We start from the raw sequence: 15,386 nt of genomic DNA, 5'->3' as shown, positions 1-15,386 counted from the left end.
GCCCTGAACTTTTTTCAATTTAATTTTTTTTTTTTTTTACTTTCACAGTTCGCATCCTGCCTAAGTACGCTGGGCTCTATATTTTCTTTTTTTCCCCCGTGTCATTTTTTTTGTAGGTGTTTTTCTGTTGCAGAGTGTGTCTATAACAAGATTGGCACTATTGAGAGACACCAGCATTTGATGGAGTGCCTGTCTGCTGCTCCTTGCTGCATGGGACAGCAGCCACTGCTGGGAAGTGTTTTCCCACAGCCTCCTGGGTCTCTTTCCATCTTCTGTCCTGCTTTCTGCAGAAACCATTGGAACATGTTTTCTCTAACGAATAAACTACAGGAGGATTGAGTGAAGTGTCTTCTAAATAGGGTGGTAATTTAAGATTACCTAGAAACTTTAGTTAATACAGAACACAGCTTTGTGTTTCCTTAGCCAGGGTAATCATGGGAGCTTGTTACCCGTGATAAGCACTAGTTTACTGATGTCCTCAAAATTTCACAAGTTTCTGGATAGATGCAATTTTTCAGCTACTCCTTAGCAGCTTGAGTTTTGCGTTCTTGAGAGAAGGCCTGCGCCTCTTCCATTGTGCTGCAGTTCAGTTTTGTGGAAGCCTTCTTGAGCTGGTCTGCTGCTGTGTGGAAGCCTGGATGCTTGGTGGGCTTGAGCTCTGCAATGTATCATGCTCTTGGATTAGAGATCGCCCAAGCTGTATTGCAGGAGCTGCCCTGAGGTAGGGTGGCAGATCTTGCCTGGAAGTGCTTTTAAAAAATAAGGTCTGTTGGTTTTGGGAATTTCTCAGTTTGCACTGAGTTTGTTCAGATTTATTGACATATTTTAAAATAAATTTTTGTTCATCAATGGTATGGTTTTCAGTACTTTCTCACAGAGGATTACTGAAATTGGAGATGGAGAAGACACAGTCGTGTGGTTCTAACTTCAAGCTTGTCATGTAAAATACACAAAGTTTTCTCGAAGAGCCTTCTATGAACCCTTACTGTTGTATGATAAGGGGAATGTAGAAGCTTTCACCCTAGGCAGTGGTTACTGACTGGGATCCAGCTCCTGTTACCTGGTTGATACTGTGTAGCAGCTCTAGTGTAACCAAAGTATTCCTGGAGTAAGGTGGTGGTCAGGGTTTTAAAGAATTCTGCTGGGAATATAGAGGAAACCTAGGAGAAAGACAAGGGAGTCCACATTGTAGACCCAAAACTAGAGCAGTATCTGTTGTGGTGGTGTTACTGCGTTTGGTACAATTTTTCTGATTAAAATAATGTAAATTGGATTATATTTTCATGCAACGGGGTTAACTAGCTAAGCATTTTTCCCCTCAGACTTTCAGTAGAAGGCTTCTAGATGACCTGAGTTTACTTCTGCTTAGTTTGCATCTTTTTCTGTTATCTGTGAGTGAACAAATACCACTAAGTCTTTTTTTTTTTTTTTTTTTTTTTTTTTTTTTTTTTTTTTTAAATTCCAGATTTCCAGGGCGTATTAATAGATATTTACAGATTTTGGGACTGGGACCTAAGTTAGAAATTAGATTTTAGAAAACAAGGTCAAGCACTGAGGAAGCTCTCTACCTATTTGAATTTCAAATACCAATACTTGCAGCAAAAGTTTGCAGTCTACAGACAGAGTATGAGGCTTAGAAAGCATTTGTGAAAAGGTTCAGAAAGTGTAAATTTATGGAGGGGTGAGTTTTTGCTAATAGTTCACAAACCAAAGATGGAGCTAATTTTCTGCAGATTATTTCGGCTTCTAGGTGTAGCACAGAAGTTCTTCAGGAGGAAAATGAATGAGTCAGATTTCACATTGAACAGACAGTAAATTAGGTGCTAGGCCACGGAGTCAAAGATTGCTGGGTTTGTAGGAAGTGGAAAGGAAGAAGTTGATGGTAGTCAAAACTGGCTGCTAGAAACATTTACAATCCAGTGTAGCTGATGCTGTCAAGTGGTGGGCCAATGTCAGGGGTCAGTGGCAAGTGTTATATACTTCTGTTTGTACAAATTTTTTGGTTTAAACTCTGCCTACAGAAAAGGATGTTCAAATCCAGTATTTCTGAAGATAAATATTCTCTCCTTTCACTGGTCTGAAACAGAGGGATCTAGTAAAATAAACTCTTGCAAAGTAGTAGTTTTCTCTGGTGTATATGTGCTTCTCTCCATGTAAATAAATCTTATAAATGCAAATCAAGATCTAGTGAAACTGTATGTACAAGGAATGTTTGAGTCTCCTGAGTCAGATGGTGAAAATGAAAGACAATCTCAAATTAATTTTGAAATTTCAGATTGAACTTGGGTGAAGCATTCACAGCAGCATGTTACCAAATAATAAGGGAATGCAGGTCTATTAGTCAGTGCCTAATATATTTATTTTAGGCATGCACTTGGGTCTTGCTTTCCCAGGAACAAATGGGTTTTTAGGTTTACTTGAGGTATGTTTAGTTGTTGTCAATTTATCTGCAGTTTGAAAGTTCTCATTTCTTTTCAATATAGCCTCGCTAATAGCCTCCCAGTGTGTTAAACAGGTATTATTTTTTAAGGTTTTCAAAGATTTCTCCTTTTATTGCATTAATGTGTATTATCACCACTGTCATCAGTTGTTCACATTGCCAACATGCTGACAGAAACATTTGATACCAGACTATGAAGTGCGTTTGAAGAATGTCTGGTGTTACAAGAATTAAGACACTTACAGCATTTTCAGATAAAAATCTTCATTTTTTTAATTTTTTTTTTTTTTTCTTTTAGTACATGCATCATGAACGAATCTGCCTCTAGTGGAAATGGTCAAGAGTTTGATGTATTTAGTGCTATGGACTGGAAGGATGGCATAGGTACTTTGCCAGGAAGTGACCTAAAGGTAAGATACGTAATTTTTTTAGTAAGTGAAATAAAAATGTTGAATGCTGAAAGAATGTATTTCACAAGCTGGTGTGTAGGTACCTGGTGTTATGAATAAAATATGGATCTGCAGTTCGAGTTAAGAGCCTGTAGCCTGTTAGCTTTTAGCTCTGGAGTTTCTTGATTCAGTTTCTGGTGCTGGCACAGACAGCCGTCATCCCCGTAGGAAGGCATAAATTAGCGCTGCCTCACTATATAGACAGAAGTAATCAAGTGCACAAAATCCAGAAGAAATCTCAAAAGTGTGAAAATTCAGTCCACTTAGAGCATTGTATTACCATATCACTAAGAATCTTTATACTGTTATTGACTCTCAACATCTCATATTCTTAGTTCTTTTCATTTCTAAAAATAGTTTGTTTTTTTTTCCTGTGCTTTTGTCATGTGGGTGCCTAGAAAAATGAATAAAGTGAATGCTTCTGATTTTGATATAGTTTAGAAATTTGAATTACATTGGAATAGTACTTTCAGTTACATTTTTCACTCTGGTTTTATTTTTTTAAGAAATAACAGCTTTGTTTTCAAAATATTTTTTATTTATCTGATACTATTTACTGTGTTGTCAGATGTCCTCTGATGCATTAGCTAAAAATACAGTTTCGATATTAGAGACTTTCTTGTGCCTATTTCCTGTTGATTATAGTCAATATTTTCATATAATTTCATTTACACTAACATTGATGAGGTTTTATCATAGTTTTTTTTTTTTTTAAGGGATCTCACAAGAAAATCTGTGTTTTTTAAAACAACTTTTTATCTCTTGATGCCTGATACAAGTTCTGTTGAAGAGTCAGAAAAGTTTGAAAATCAGTACATATATCTTGCGAGTGTGTATTTGTGTTGGGGGTTTGTTGTTGTTGTTGCTGTTTTTTCTCTTATTCACAGAACCATAGAATACATTCACAGAATAATTTTCTTTGGAAAGGACCTCAGGACACCATAAGGACCTCAGGGCCTTGTCCAGTACAGATTTGGTTATCTGCAGCGTTGGGGATACCATAGTCTGTCTGGGCAACCTGTTCCAGCATTTGACTACCCTCATAGTGATTTTTATTTTTTTTTATATACTTTATTTGAATTCTCTGTGAATTCTGAATTCTGTGAATTCTATTTCCTGTGCTCATCTGAGAAGAACCTGGCTCCATCCTTTCTCGATCCTCCCATTAACTACTGGAAGACAGCAGTAAAATCTCTCCTGTTCTTAGGACCAAGCAAACAAGTTCACTTAGCTTCTCCTTGCATGTTATCTGTTGTAGCCCCTGCTTGTTTTGGTGGACATCTGCTGGACTTGCTCCAGTATGTCAGTGTCTCTCATATACTGGACACAGTGGTATGGTCCCATCAATGTTAAACAGAGGGGAATTATCAGTTCCCTTGACCTGCTGGCTACCCTCTTGCTAGTAGCCTTTGGTGCTTGTGGCCACCTTTGCTGCCAGGGCACATTGCTGATTCATGTTCAACACTTAGGTTGTCTTCTGCAAAGCTGTTTTCAGATAGTTGCCCCGCAGGCTATACTAGTGCACTGTACTAGAGCTGTGCTATCCCAGGTGCAGGACCTTGCGTGTGCATTTGCAGGCCTTCATGAGATCTTGAAGTGCATTTCTTCAGTGTGTCGAAGGCTTTCTGAATCACAAACCTGCCCTTCAGCAACTCCCTCCAATTTGGTGATTTGTTTTGCTGCCTGTACACTTACAGAGGCCTTTGTTGTTGCCCTTGCCAGTTTCTTCTCCAGCTGAGCTTTGGGTTTCCTAATTTCATCATTGTACACTGCAGCAATATCACTATATACCTGCTCTGCATAACATTTCCCATTTCACCAGCTGCTTGCTTCCTTTTCTATTTGAACTAAGTCAGGAGTCCCTAGTTAATTCCTGTTGGCCTTCATCTATATTAGCTTAACTCGTCTTCACTTAAATTTGTGCACATTGGCATGCATCATTCTGCTGGTTTGAACTCCCTGGAGAGATATCCAGATTTCCTGGGCCTCTTTACCCTTTAAAGCAGTCTTCAGTATGATCCTGCCAAGCAGATCTCTGAAAAAGCCAAAATATGCCTCTCCTGAGGTCCAGTGCTGCTTCAGTATTCATTTTGTTCACTTCTCTCAGGATTTCAGACTTCACCATCTCCTGGTCACTGCTGCCAAGGCTATTACCAGCCTCCACATCCCTGACCAATTCTGGCCTTTTTTTTTTTTTTTGAAAGTCCAGCTTTTTAAAATTTCTTTGTTTTAATAAGCAACGCTGTGTGAAGGGCAAATATTGAAAGGATTACAAAGCAGAACAATGTGGGAAGATACAACAATCACATATAAATCACTGGTGCCTGCTTTATTCAGCTCTGGTTACTCTGTGTCAAAAGAAACAAAACCAAAGCAAAGTTTAGGTCATTAGTTAGGTTGGGAATGGGAAAGCTTCCATACAAAGTGAGGGAAGAGACCAGGAGATGTAGCTTAGGGTAACGTCAAGAAATTGTGTAAGAAGGTTCTTACTAATGTCCTGTTCAAGGAAAAGCATGAGATTAATTTTAAGATTGCTCTTCTGTGGTTTGTTTTGTTGGGTTTTTTGGAGGCTGGGGAGGTGTTTGTGGTGTTTTTCGGTTTTTCATTTTTATTTGGAAATAAAATGTATGTTTGGACAGAGATTGTTTGATCCAGCCATTAGGGAAGACACAGTCAGAGGTGCAATGGTAATCTATCCAGAATGATGAAAGATACAGAGAATTGGCCAGACAGCTCATTCTGGTCTTCTAAAGCAAGGGCTTATTGGATGAAATTGAAATTGAGTCATTCCTACACTGACTGAAGGAAAAATATTTTCTAACAATGGAGAATTAGCCTGAAGATATCACTGGACCAGGGAGCACCAAGACTCGGTGAAAGACTAGGCATTTATATAGATAGCAAAATAATTTGAGCTGTTAGAATAGTAAGGATTTTTAAGCTTTTGAGATAATTGTAACAACTCATTTTTCAGGGCTGCTTCGAAATACTGGTGGTTGAAAGGGTGACTAATCTCTTGAAACTGTGAATGTGATCGTGGAAGATATTTTCTGCTCTTTGTGGAATTCTCAGAAGAGTTAGTGCAGATGATTTACCTGAACTGTCCTGATAACAAGAGTATTTTAATACTGTGTCCTGAACCTAAAGAAAATGGCCTTACATAGCAGTTAGTTCTTGTAAGCTTGCATGTGCCTTTCAAAAATTATAACAGACTTATTCCAGTAAAGATATTAAACCATTGCCATGTATTTACATTGAAATGCAATTGAAAAATCCAGTGAAAACACTACTAGCAAGATGCACAAATCCAAAGATTACAGCTTGGTGATAGATTAGAGTGCTTGTTTTTTTTTTTTATAATAATAAGCAATAGCTGAACTATTCATTGCAGACAATGTTTTGCTTACATTCTCATATTTAGTCCCTTCACAGAATGTTGGGGAAAACTGTCTTTTAAACTGCATTTTGTGAGCATGCTTTAAGTTAAACGTACGCCAATAATTTGAAATGCTACTTTTTAATATTGACATTTTGGGATTTACCTACTTGAACTTTTTATCTTTAGTCATGTAAGTCATATGGCGTTTGGTTGTCTTTACTGCTTGCATGATGTAGCTTCGTGCTTCTTTTTACATAATGCACTTTTAAGGAAATGTCTTTCTTGTGTGCTGTATCACTATCCAGCCTTGTCAGGTTACAGGGAGGTCTATCTGAGCAACCATTCTTTTTAAGAACCACTTCATTTTTTTGAATATTATTTCATCTGTGAATGAAAAACTATTTTAAAGCAAGTAAAATGCTTGAAACATAAATAACTTTTCTCAGTGTTTTCTTATTGCTTAAATTTAGCTTTTCTTATGATACAGAAGAACAACTAAATCAGAAACAAGAAAATGAGTTACTTTTTGTTACAAAGTCCGATGGGCGGTTTCATGCCTACCAGACGTTTCTGCACCAGGGGGCACTCGCTTCCCAGTCTCATCAAAGCAAGGGAATCAAGTCAGATACCAAACCTCCATTCTCAGCCATTCTATATTCTCTTGTGCCTACATCTGTTTCCACATTGATAAAATGCTGGAAATGTTCTTTTCCTGTTAATTTAGGCAGTGTTAATGGTTAGATTTTTGTCATCTGTTGTTGGGGAAGGCTGTAGAAATACATTCTCGCACAGATTTTGTTGAAACTCTTTAGCACAAATAGTCATAAAATAGTTAATACTTTTTGAATGCTGCTGTGAGCATGCTGTGTGACAGGTTGTGGAAAACACTAGAATTTCTAATTACAGGAGGGACAGGAAGAATTAAAAATTGTACAGGGTGATGCACCAAAGACTGAGAACAAAAATTTTGGGATTGTATATTAGTTCTTTGAAGATGTTTAAATAAACAGAAAACTTGAATTCCAGTAGAGTTTAAAATAGTTTACAAATTACAGAATGCCTTCATGTGGCAGGCTAAGTAATGTATGCTCATCTGAAAAACATCAGTGCTTACCAGTTACTCTGCATGGTGTGAATGTAAATGTGAAATACACTTCTCTTTTCTCTTTCTTTTTTTTTTTTTTTAAATCTCTGTGCTGAGTGCACACAGTAACACCATCACTTCAAGATTTAAATGTACTCATTAAATTGGAAAAGCTGTAATAATTTACAGTCACTTCCTACTGCAGTGACAGAAGTTTATGAAATACTTCGTAATGAGTTTTCTAGTGCTTGTGTTTGGAAAGTGAGCTATTATATACTGCATGGACAGAATTTTGGTCATTATTTCCAGATTGCAAATTGTGCTTGAAGGGGAAGAAAAAAAAAAAAGAAAAAAGAAAAGAAAATATGATGAACAAATTAAAGAAATAAATAAGGCTGGGCAGCTGATACCATAGGAAACTAACTATGATAGTGGACCATGAATGGTGGAATAATGATCGCTGGTGTTTGGTATTTCCAGCTGCATTGTAAAGAAGGTAATGGTGATTCAGAGTGTTTCTGGATGCATACGTGCAACGACTCAAGGGCGTAAGATACATTCTTCCACCTGCCCATTCTGAAATTGCATTCAAGCTTGCTTGAGATAATTAACATCTTGAAAACACTTTTTTTTCTCACAGGATTATATGTCAGAAATATCGGTAGTTTCTCAAGCAGTAACTAAGCATAGTGCTTTTTTAGTGCAAAGGTATTTCATTGCCATAGGTTTCTGGATAAAACTTTGTACTGTCATAAAATGATTTTGCCTTATTTTAAAAAATAAAAGAAAGGAAGTTTCACTATTAAAATTGCTAAAACTTCAAAGCCAGAAATGCCAGAATTAGATTTACCTTTGGATCTTTAGTTGGGCTTCCTCATGTGTAGTCATGGTAGAGTCTTCAGTTAAGGGATCACTTGCTATTTTACTTCAAAACGTACTGTGTCGTTTGCTGTGGATGCTTTTAGATGTGTAAATAACTAGGCAGAGGATTTCAGGAAGGAAAAGGAATAATTTTATGATTAATGCAGGTAAATCCCATACAGGAAAGCTTAGTGCTGCACTTGCTTCTATTACAGCTTTCCTGTGTGGGCTGAACAACTTTCTGAAACCAAAACTTTGGCAGGTAGCCATTCATTTTTTATTTGTAACTTGCTTGGGTTCCCCATGAGGTATTAGTGTTTGGTATTTTGAAATATTCTGCCCAAATTAACTCAGAGAGGGTTGCTTTGTAGGTCAATTTCTGGATCCGTAAGTGTCGTCTTGGCAGGCCTTGACTTCTGGCTCTGTCGCTGATATATATGTCACCTTAAGAAAGTCTGTTTCGCTGCAATTTCCCACTCAAGTGGAGATAATAAGGCAGACTGAGTTTGCAATGGAGAGAAATCATTGAGAAGCCCTCTAGTACTAAGATAATTCTTGAGCATTCGGGGTGGAGGGCGGAGATTGAAGGAGCCTGAGGAGTGTCTAAGTAGACAAGTATTACTGCAAAGACAGCTGAGCTATCAGCGATTTGCTAGGGAAACATCAGTCTCTTGCTAACGGTGTATATTTCCTGATGGTACCTATGCTTTCAGTTCAAAAGTGATGAGACAATGTTTGTTTGTTTGTTTGTTTGTTTTTAAGGTTGTAATATGATTATAATCCTTGCCTGCTTATGCCTGCCCAGATAGGAAGAAATCTTTTTTGTTCTCTCTACTCAGTTACTTCAGGATTAGCCTATTGCAGTGTAACTGAAGCATCTTAAAACTAATCAAAGATTGTTTCTTTCAGCATCAACCCAGTGAGAGGAGGTTTGGCCCTGCCCCTTGGTCATGATGTGGATTTTAATCTCTGCCAGTTATGATTTAAGGAGCTCTAAATAGCCGGGGATCCTACTTAAAGTTGTTTGTTTTTAGCCATACTTACAGAGCAGGAGTGTGCTGCAGGATACCTTCTCATCATTAGCGAAGAGGAATAGTCAGGTGCAGGGACACATCCCCCTAACCTTCTTTATACCTGAAAAAGTCAAAATTTTGTGACCAGGTAGGCATGAGTGGTCACATGCTTGCTGCGTGCTTTGAAATAAGCTGGGAGCAGAGTACTGAGAAGGGTGAAGAGCTAGGAAGAGATACTTTTCTTTTTTTTTTCGTAAGTGGCTGAGAACAAATTTTGTTCCAGGAATTACTTTGCACTGCATTGTAACAGTAATTGCTAGAGTTCCTAAATCCTTTTTTAGATACATGCTCTTTGTTATTTCAGTGTTTTGTTTTGGTTTTTTTTCAAAGAAAATAAATCGTCATTCTACTTTCAAACTGTGTAGAGTAAAAAAGACTAGCCTTACTGCTTGAAGAAAGAACACAGAAATACCCAACAGCTGCTTCATTTTCTCAATGCTATCCAGCCCCTGCCTGAGGCAGGGGTTCTCTGGAAAAAAATAGTATGTGATCATGTAAATGAAGCCTTTGAAGACTTTATCACACATACACAGAAGATGAGAATGGTTGAATGGACAAGTTCTGGCATTTACTAAGTTATTCAACTTAAGTAATATGTAAAAAAAAAATAGTTTGGCTTATAGCAGAATGTGGTTGGACAATACAATGTCTATAGGCAATTCCTCTGCTTTAAAGAGAGGAGGAGCTGTAAAGTGCCTGAAAGGCTCTGATTTATCTGAGCAGTCCTACTGAAATCACTGTATGGTGATTAAAATCAAGAGTGATGGTAACTGCTTGCTAACCAGAGATCTGAGTGTAGTTCTTTGGCTTGTATCACTGTGGAGTCCTAGTTATCGGTCCTCTTGGCAGACTGTTATATAACTCTGCTTCTTTAAGTGTAGTTACTTCGTGGACATAAAAGTGTTTACTCAATTTACTTTTGTTTTGGGTAATACAAATTTTGCAGGGCCCTTCTGAGCTAGTCCACACTCAAACTGTTGCGGGGGTCAAGATGAGTTTTGTTCTTAAATGTTACTGTCAGAATGCAGCAACACAATTGTCTTCATTGCAATGCACTCTTTGTCCTTAACTTGCCCAGTAGATGGTACTGTTGGCTGTTTAATTTATTTTAAAGCAATGCATTAAGATGCGTTGGTTTTTCTCTTCCTTTTTGTCCTTTGCACTTTGATTGTTCTTCTTTTTTATTCCTTTTCCTTACTGCCTGTTCTCCCAAAATGCATTTTCATCTTGTATGAAACAGTAGCAGCCTTTATTCTGATTTGATCTCTGTGGGTACTGATGAGGCCTTATATACTGTTAAAAGGGCACAAGTAACAGCAAACAGAGATATGCAGCAGCGGAGACTCAATTTGAAACTAGATTTTATGTATTTCTTCCCAACAGGTTTGAGTTTCTAAGAATTAATCTGCAATATGATAGACATTTCACATTATTTGCAAATATATTTTTATCCCACGTAGTGACAAATGCACAGCGTATTTTTGGAAATGTGGAGAAAGAGAACTGAAAGCCCTTTTAACATATAATTCCCTCTACATAAAACTATGGAGTGCCTTCCAGCCTGCATGGTGAGGCAAAGAATTTCCATTAGAAATGGAAAGGTTCTAAAGCCACAGGAAAAGGGACGGCAGAAGTCCACAAGAAGAGCAGAAGGAGCTTGTGCTCAGCCTAATAAAATTAAGTTTCAGGGTAATAATTCCTTGCTTCAAATATATACCCATAGTAAGTGCTGGGGTACTAGAGCTATGTAAAAAGTTAGAAGAAGGTTTTCTGAGAAAGAAATTCAGGAATGGACACTCAGTAGAGGCACTGGTAACAGAAAACTGGCTGTTCCTCCATTGCAACTGAAACATTTATGCAATACTTTATGTGGAACTATTGCCTGCAGTAAACAAAGGCTTAATCTCAGTGACTTATGATACTTGTTCCTATCCTGTGTAAATTTTAACACGATTTTAATTGTTTTTTCTAAGGTTGTATTCATAGCAATTTTGATCCCTGTAGAAGAACTTACCATGTGGGTAGAAAGAAATTGTTCAGAAAGTATAATGTTTGATTATTATTTATTTAAGCCTTCATTTCCCTCAGTGTGTTCTATATTTGTTCTATGAATATTAAAATGTTCTTGGGGATGAAATTAACTGTCATATAAGCTGAAATCCTGGTATATCAGGGCATCATTTCCTCAGAATGTGAAAATGTATCTCAGCTCTTGAGTGGAAAGACTCTCTAATGATGTTTAGGTGGAAACTACTGTTTAATTCCCTTTTGGTCCTCGTGGAAACTTTTAAACAAGGCAGCTAAGTAAGTTTGTGTTGTATACTTAACTCACAGTTGGATTCATCCTGCCAGCTCAGTTTATGATATATTTGTGTTAAAAGACCATTGGCTTAATTGGGTGGCATAGAAAATTATCTTCTTAAGAGGTTACTTAAAATTTGCAAACAAGTATTTGACTTGTCAAAGTCAAGTGGATTAAATTCATACCCCATAAGCTTTATAATTTACTGTCTTTTAAACACTGAAGTGACAAAAATCAGGGTTTTTTTGTGAGATCATTTTAAAAGTATTTGATAATGGCCTGAGTTTGTTTCCATCAAAGGAAATTTTACTGTTTGCCTTAATGAAGACAGATTTAAAGAAAATCCCTTTATCCAGTGCAAATTTACACTTTTACTTAAGGAGTTCTGTGATTTAAACCCAAATTTTTACTTCTCAGAAAGCTATGGATCCATCCTCAGAAGTAAGCTCAATGTCACTATTTTCTTTCCTCTGTATCACCTGCTGCAAACTTCCAGACTGTCAAGACGCCTAAGGAAATATATGGGAGCACTGCTGTTAATATGTTTTGGCTTGGGTCGCCAAAAATAGAAGAAACATTTTGGGTTTTTTTTTTCCTTACTTTCTAAATAGAAGAGGCTTACAAAAGTGCTAATTTTTTTCATAGAAACATAAACTACCGTTACTGTAGCTCCCTTTTGTCACATTTCCAACAGTAGACACTAGCTGGCACATTGCTCTGGCAGCTCTTACCATGTGATAGCTTTGTGCAGCGTGCTGCTCTGTACCTCTATTTGTCCTGGTTTTAAGCAATTAACCTCTGTCACAAGGTTTTCATTGCTTTTCCTCACCAGCTAAAGCCAGAGTCCCATTCCGCAGGTCTGAGGCATTTTTCTGTTCAGCTATGGAGAGCTCAGCATGCACAGTAATGCTAAAGCTTTAATTAGGGAAGCAATGAAGGAAAGCAGGCATATCTCCTTCGAGTCTGTGTCCAAACAGGAGCTGGAGGCCTCTGACACTGAGGCTGTGGGCAAAAGCAGGAGATACAGAGGTCAGATGAGGCAGCATGCTGCCGCGTGGTTATGTTCTCCTGCTTGCTAAGGCAGTGCTGACTGGTTATTCTCCATTGCTGCACCCATCTTGGTGTGGTAGCCCAGCTGTTAAAGAGCTGCTTCCTTAATGGTTTGGCTCTTGCTGCCATGAACACACTCCAGTGAAAGGGTAGCTGGGAGCAGGCTTCCCTGCAGTCATGAGCCTTTCATCAGGTTTGACGCCTGTCAGTCAGTCATCTGAAGCGAGAAGGGCCGGTAGGTCACTGCAGTAGCCAGAGTGACATCCTTGCATACCACAGGGGACCACAGTGAAGGAGGAACATATGTCTAGTGTCAGGGCTGAACATCGATCAGATCATACAGAAATATCATAGGTATTAATTGGACTGCTTAGAAATACCTTTGGTGCACACATGTTCTGGCTGATTATGTATGAAGGTGCAGGCAAGTGTTTCCAGAAGCCAGTTAGTAATCTCCCTGTGTCCTGTCAGTTGGTAGGCTGCAGTGCCATGTTTTAGTCTGTGCTCACAGCCCATTTGCTTATCCAGCTCTTGCAGAGTTAGAGCCTTTGGAAACAACAAAGGTTTTCCTTCTGACATCCACTTATTCCAGAGGCAGCAAAGCACCGATAACAAAAATGAGTGTAAACAAATAGCAAATATGAGCATAACCAAAGTAGGAACTATGCTGGGTACGAAAGTCAACTGTAAGACACAAAAAGATCCTCTTCTGAATGGTAACTGCTGTTCTTTGGGTGGAACAGCATGATTGTCTCTCCACAAACTGGAGTATGAACATACGGTGTTGCTGCCTTCAGTTCAAGGCTAAACTGGACTTTCAGTCCAGATGGGTGTATCAACAGTTTACCCACACTTGCATACCTGTTCTGAGCATTGTCATCAGAAGTAAAAATCTTGGCTGCAGAAGTCTTATGACTGTGTGAGGTCCTCCTCTTCTTCCTCTCACTCCCCTTAGCTCAGTTCACATTCCTTAGGAGCCAGCAGTTCTTTGCAAATGCTGAAGTTGGAAGGACTGTATTAACGAAAGCACGCTGTTGTGGTATATACACATGGGGCTTAGTTTTGCTTTCAGTCAGAATGCCTTATTTTCAGTACTATACGTTAACAGGGTCCAATTCATCCTGCAGCCTCTAGAGGCACAGAGAAGATCAGCATAATGCCAGGCAATTGTTCCCCTTTTCATTTTCCCCAGGTGAAGTTGCCTGACCAGAGAAATAGAAATGGGCTTCATACTATTGCCCCTAAGGAATATTCTCACAGATGGGTGCTGTGGAGCTTTGAGGAGTGATAGCATCACACTTCTAGAGACCTGTCCTCTGTGGCAAACCCCTTCAATGTTTAGAGCAGGCAATCGGGCAGAATGCTGCCTTGAGTTCAACATGTGTAACCAGCTGGGCCTGTAAACAACATAGTGACTGGAAAGCTGATGTTTATTTTCATCTGGTAGTGCTGTAATCATTACAGCATTTGGAATATGGTTTTCTGCTGGCAGCAGAATGGCTATAACTCCTGGTGCTCCTGTGTAAGCAGCGCAGCATGTGGGGTATTGTTGAGCCTTGCTTCTGGCTGACAGTAATACCACGTTCAGCATGTAATTAAACAGCTCATAAACTGCCTTGAGATGTTTATTTACGCGCACTTTACAGCAGAGAAGTACTGTCTTTTCAGATGATGATGAAATTTCTGTACTCTGTGAAGCATTTGTATTTGACATTCAGTTCCCTTTTCGTCGACAAAAGTACTCAGTGGAGTGTGTTGTTTTGCTGGCAATGCAAAGCATACAGTTAGGAGATTTTCCCATGAAATTCTGTTACTGATTTTTGGATTATTGTGTATGCATGTGGGGGCAATTTATAGCATTATTTATTGCAGATTAATATTTTTAGATAACAAAATGATTTTGCATTTTGCTTGATAGAAACAAGAAAGGCTTGTTTCCAATTCCTTGGGGATAAGCAGATACACATAGAAATTAGGTAATATGGTGAGGACACTCTGTAAAAATTATCTGGGTGAATAGAAGAAGATGCCAAAAGAGTGTATTAGTAAATTTTTACTATTTTCTATGGCATTTGTTTTTTCTTACAGTTTAGAGTGAATGAATTTGGGGCCCTGGAAGTGATTACAGATGAAACTGAGATGGAAAGTGTTAAAAAGGCAACTGCTACCACTACCTGGATGGTTCCAACTGCTCAAGAAGGTCAGTTAAGAGGTGATACACATTTTCTGTGCCAGACTATATTTTAATATATCAGTTTTTCTTGAAAGGTTGCCCTGCAAAAAAAAACCCAACAAACAAATGGACAAGCCCAACCTTATTTGCTCTAATGCAAAGGGTATCTCTGATTTTGCTTGTTTCTTGGGGTGGTAATAAGTATGAAAAGAAGTATATTTTAAGTTTAAAGGAAGTAATTCCACTGTTAAACATCTGAAGTTCAATTGCTGTCACATTTTTTTCTAACAGTAACTTTTTCTAAGTTTAGAATTGTTTTTTCCCCTCTCTCAGATTTGCAAAATAGTCAATTTCTTACTTTTAAATTACTGAGAATTTTTCAGAAGTTATTTTTGTTGAACCAGTTCACCAGTCTGCCCACAGACTTTACTAACTGCCTACAGTTTATTTGTGACTGAAATACTGTGCACTGTAAACTTCCTTCACATGATGCTGGCTGCTGCTCAGCTGCTACCACTGATGTCAATGTATGTTTGCACTCTTGCCTTGCTCCTGCTGACTATGCTTTTTTACAG

The 15,386-nt window shown here is 38.3% G+C and overlaps 1 protein-coding gene across 9 annotated transcripts in view; it reads left to right on the top strand.

Moving 5' to 3' along the window:
• Positions 1 to 15,386, top strand: part of L3MBTL3 (L3MBTL histone methyl-lysine binding protein 3) — an 81,046-nt gene that overhangs the window by 7,802 nt on the left and 57,858 nt on the right. For all 9 annotated transcript variants that reach the window (XM_061475000.1, XM_061474999.1, XM_061475003.1 and 6 more), the window contains exons 2-3: positions 2,739 to 2,850; positions 14,727 to 14,838. In XM_061475000.1, coding sequence (XP_061330984.1) covers positions 2,749 to 2,850; positions 14,727 to 14,838 — 214 coding nt within the window. In that variant the 5' untranslated portion in view covers positions 2,739 to 2,748. The remainder of the gene's footprint in view (positions 1 to 2,738; positions 2,851 to 14,726; positions 14,839 to 15,386) is intronic.

Source organism: Pezoporus flaviventris, unplaced genomic scaffold (genome assembly GCF_033815535.1).
Source record: "Pezoporus flaviventris isolate CSIRO_AGI_PZ_B2104156 unplaced genomic scaffold, CSIRO_AGI_Pfla_v1 ptg000081l, whole genome shotgun sequence".
In the NCBI taxonomy this organism is placed as follows: Eukaryota; Metazoa; Chordata; class Aves; order Psittaciformes; family Psittacidae; genus Pezoporus; species Pezoporus flaviventris.
Note: the sequence above shows the minus strand (reverse complement) of the source record. Positions and strands in the feature narration are given on the sequence as shown.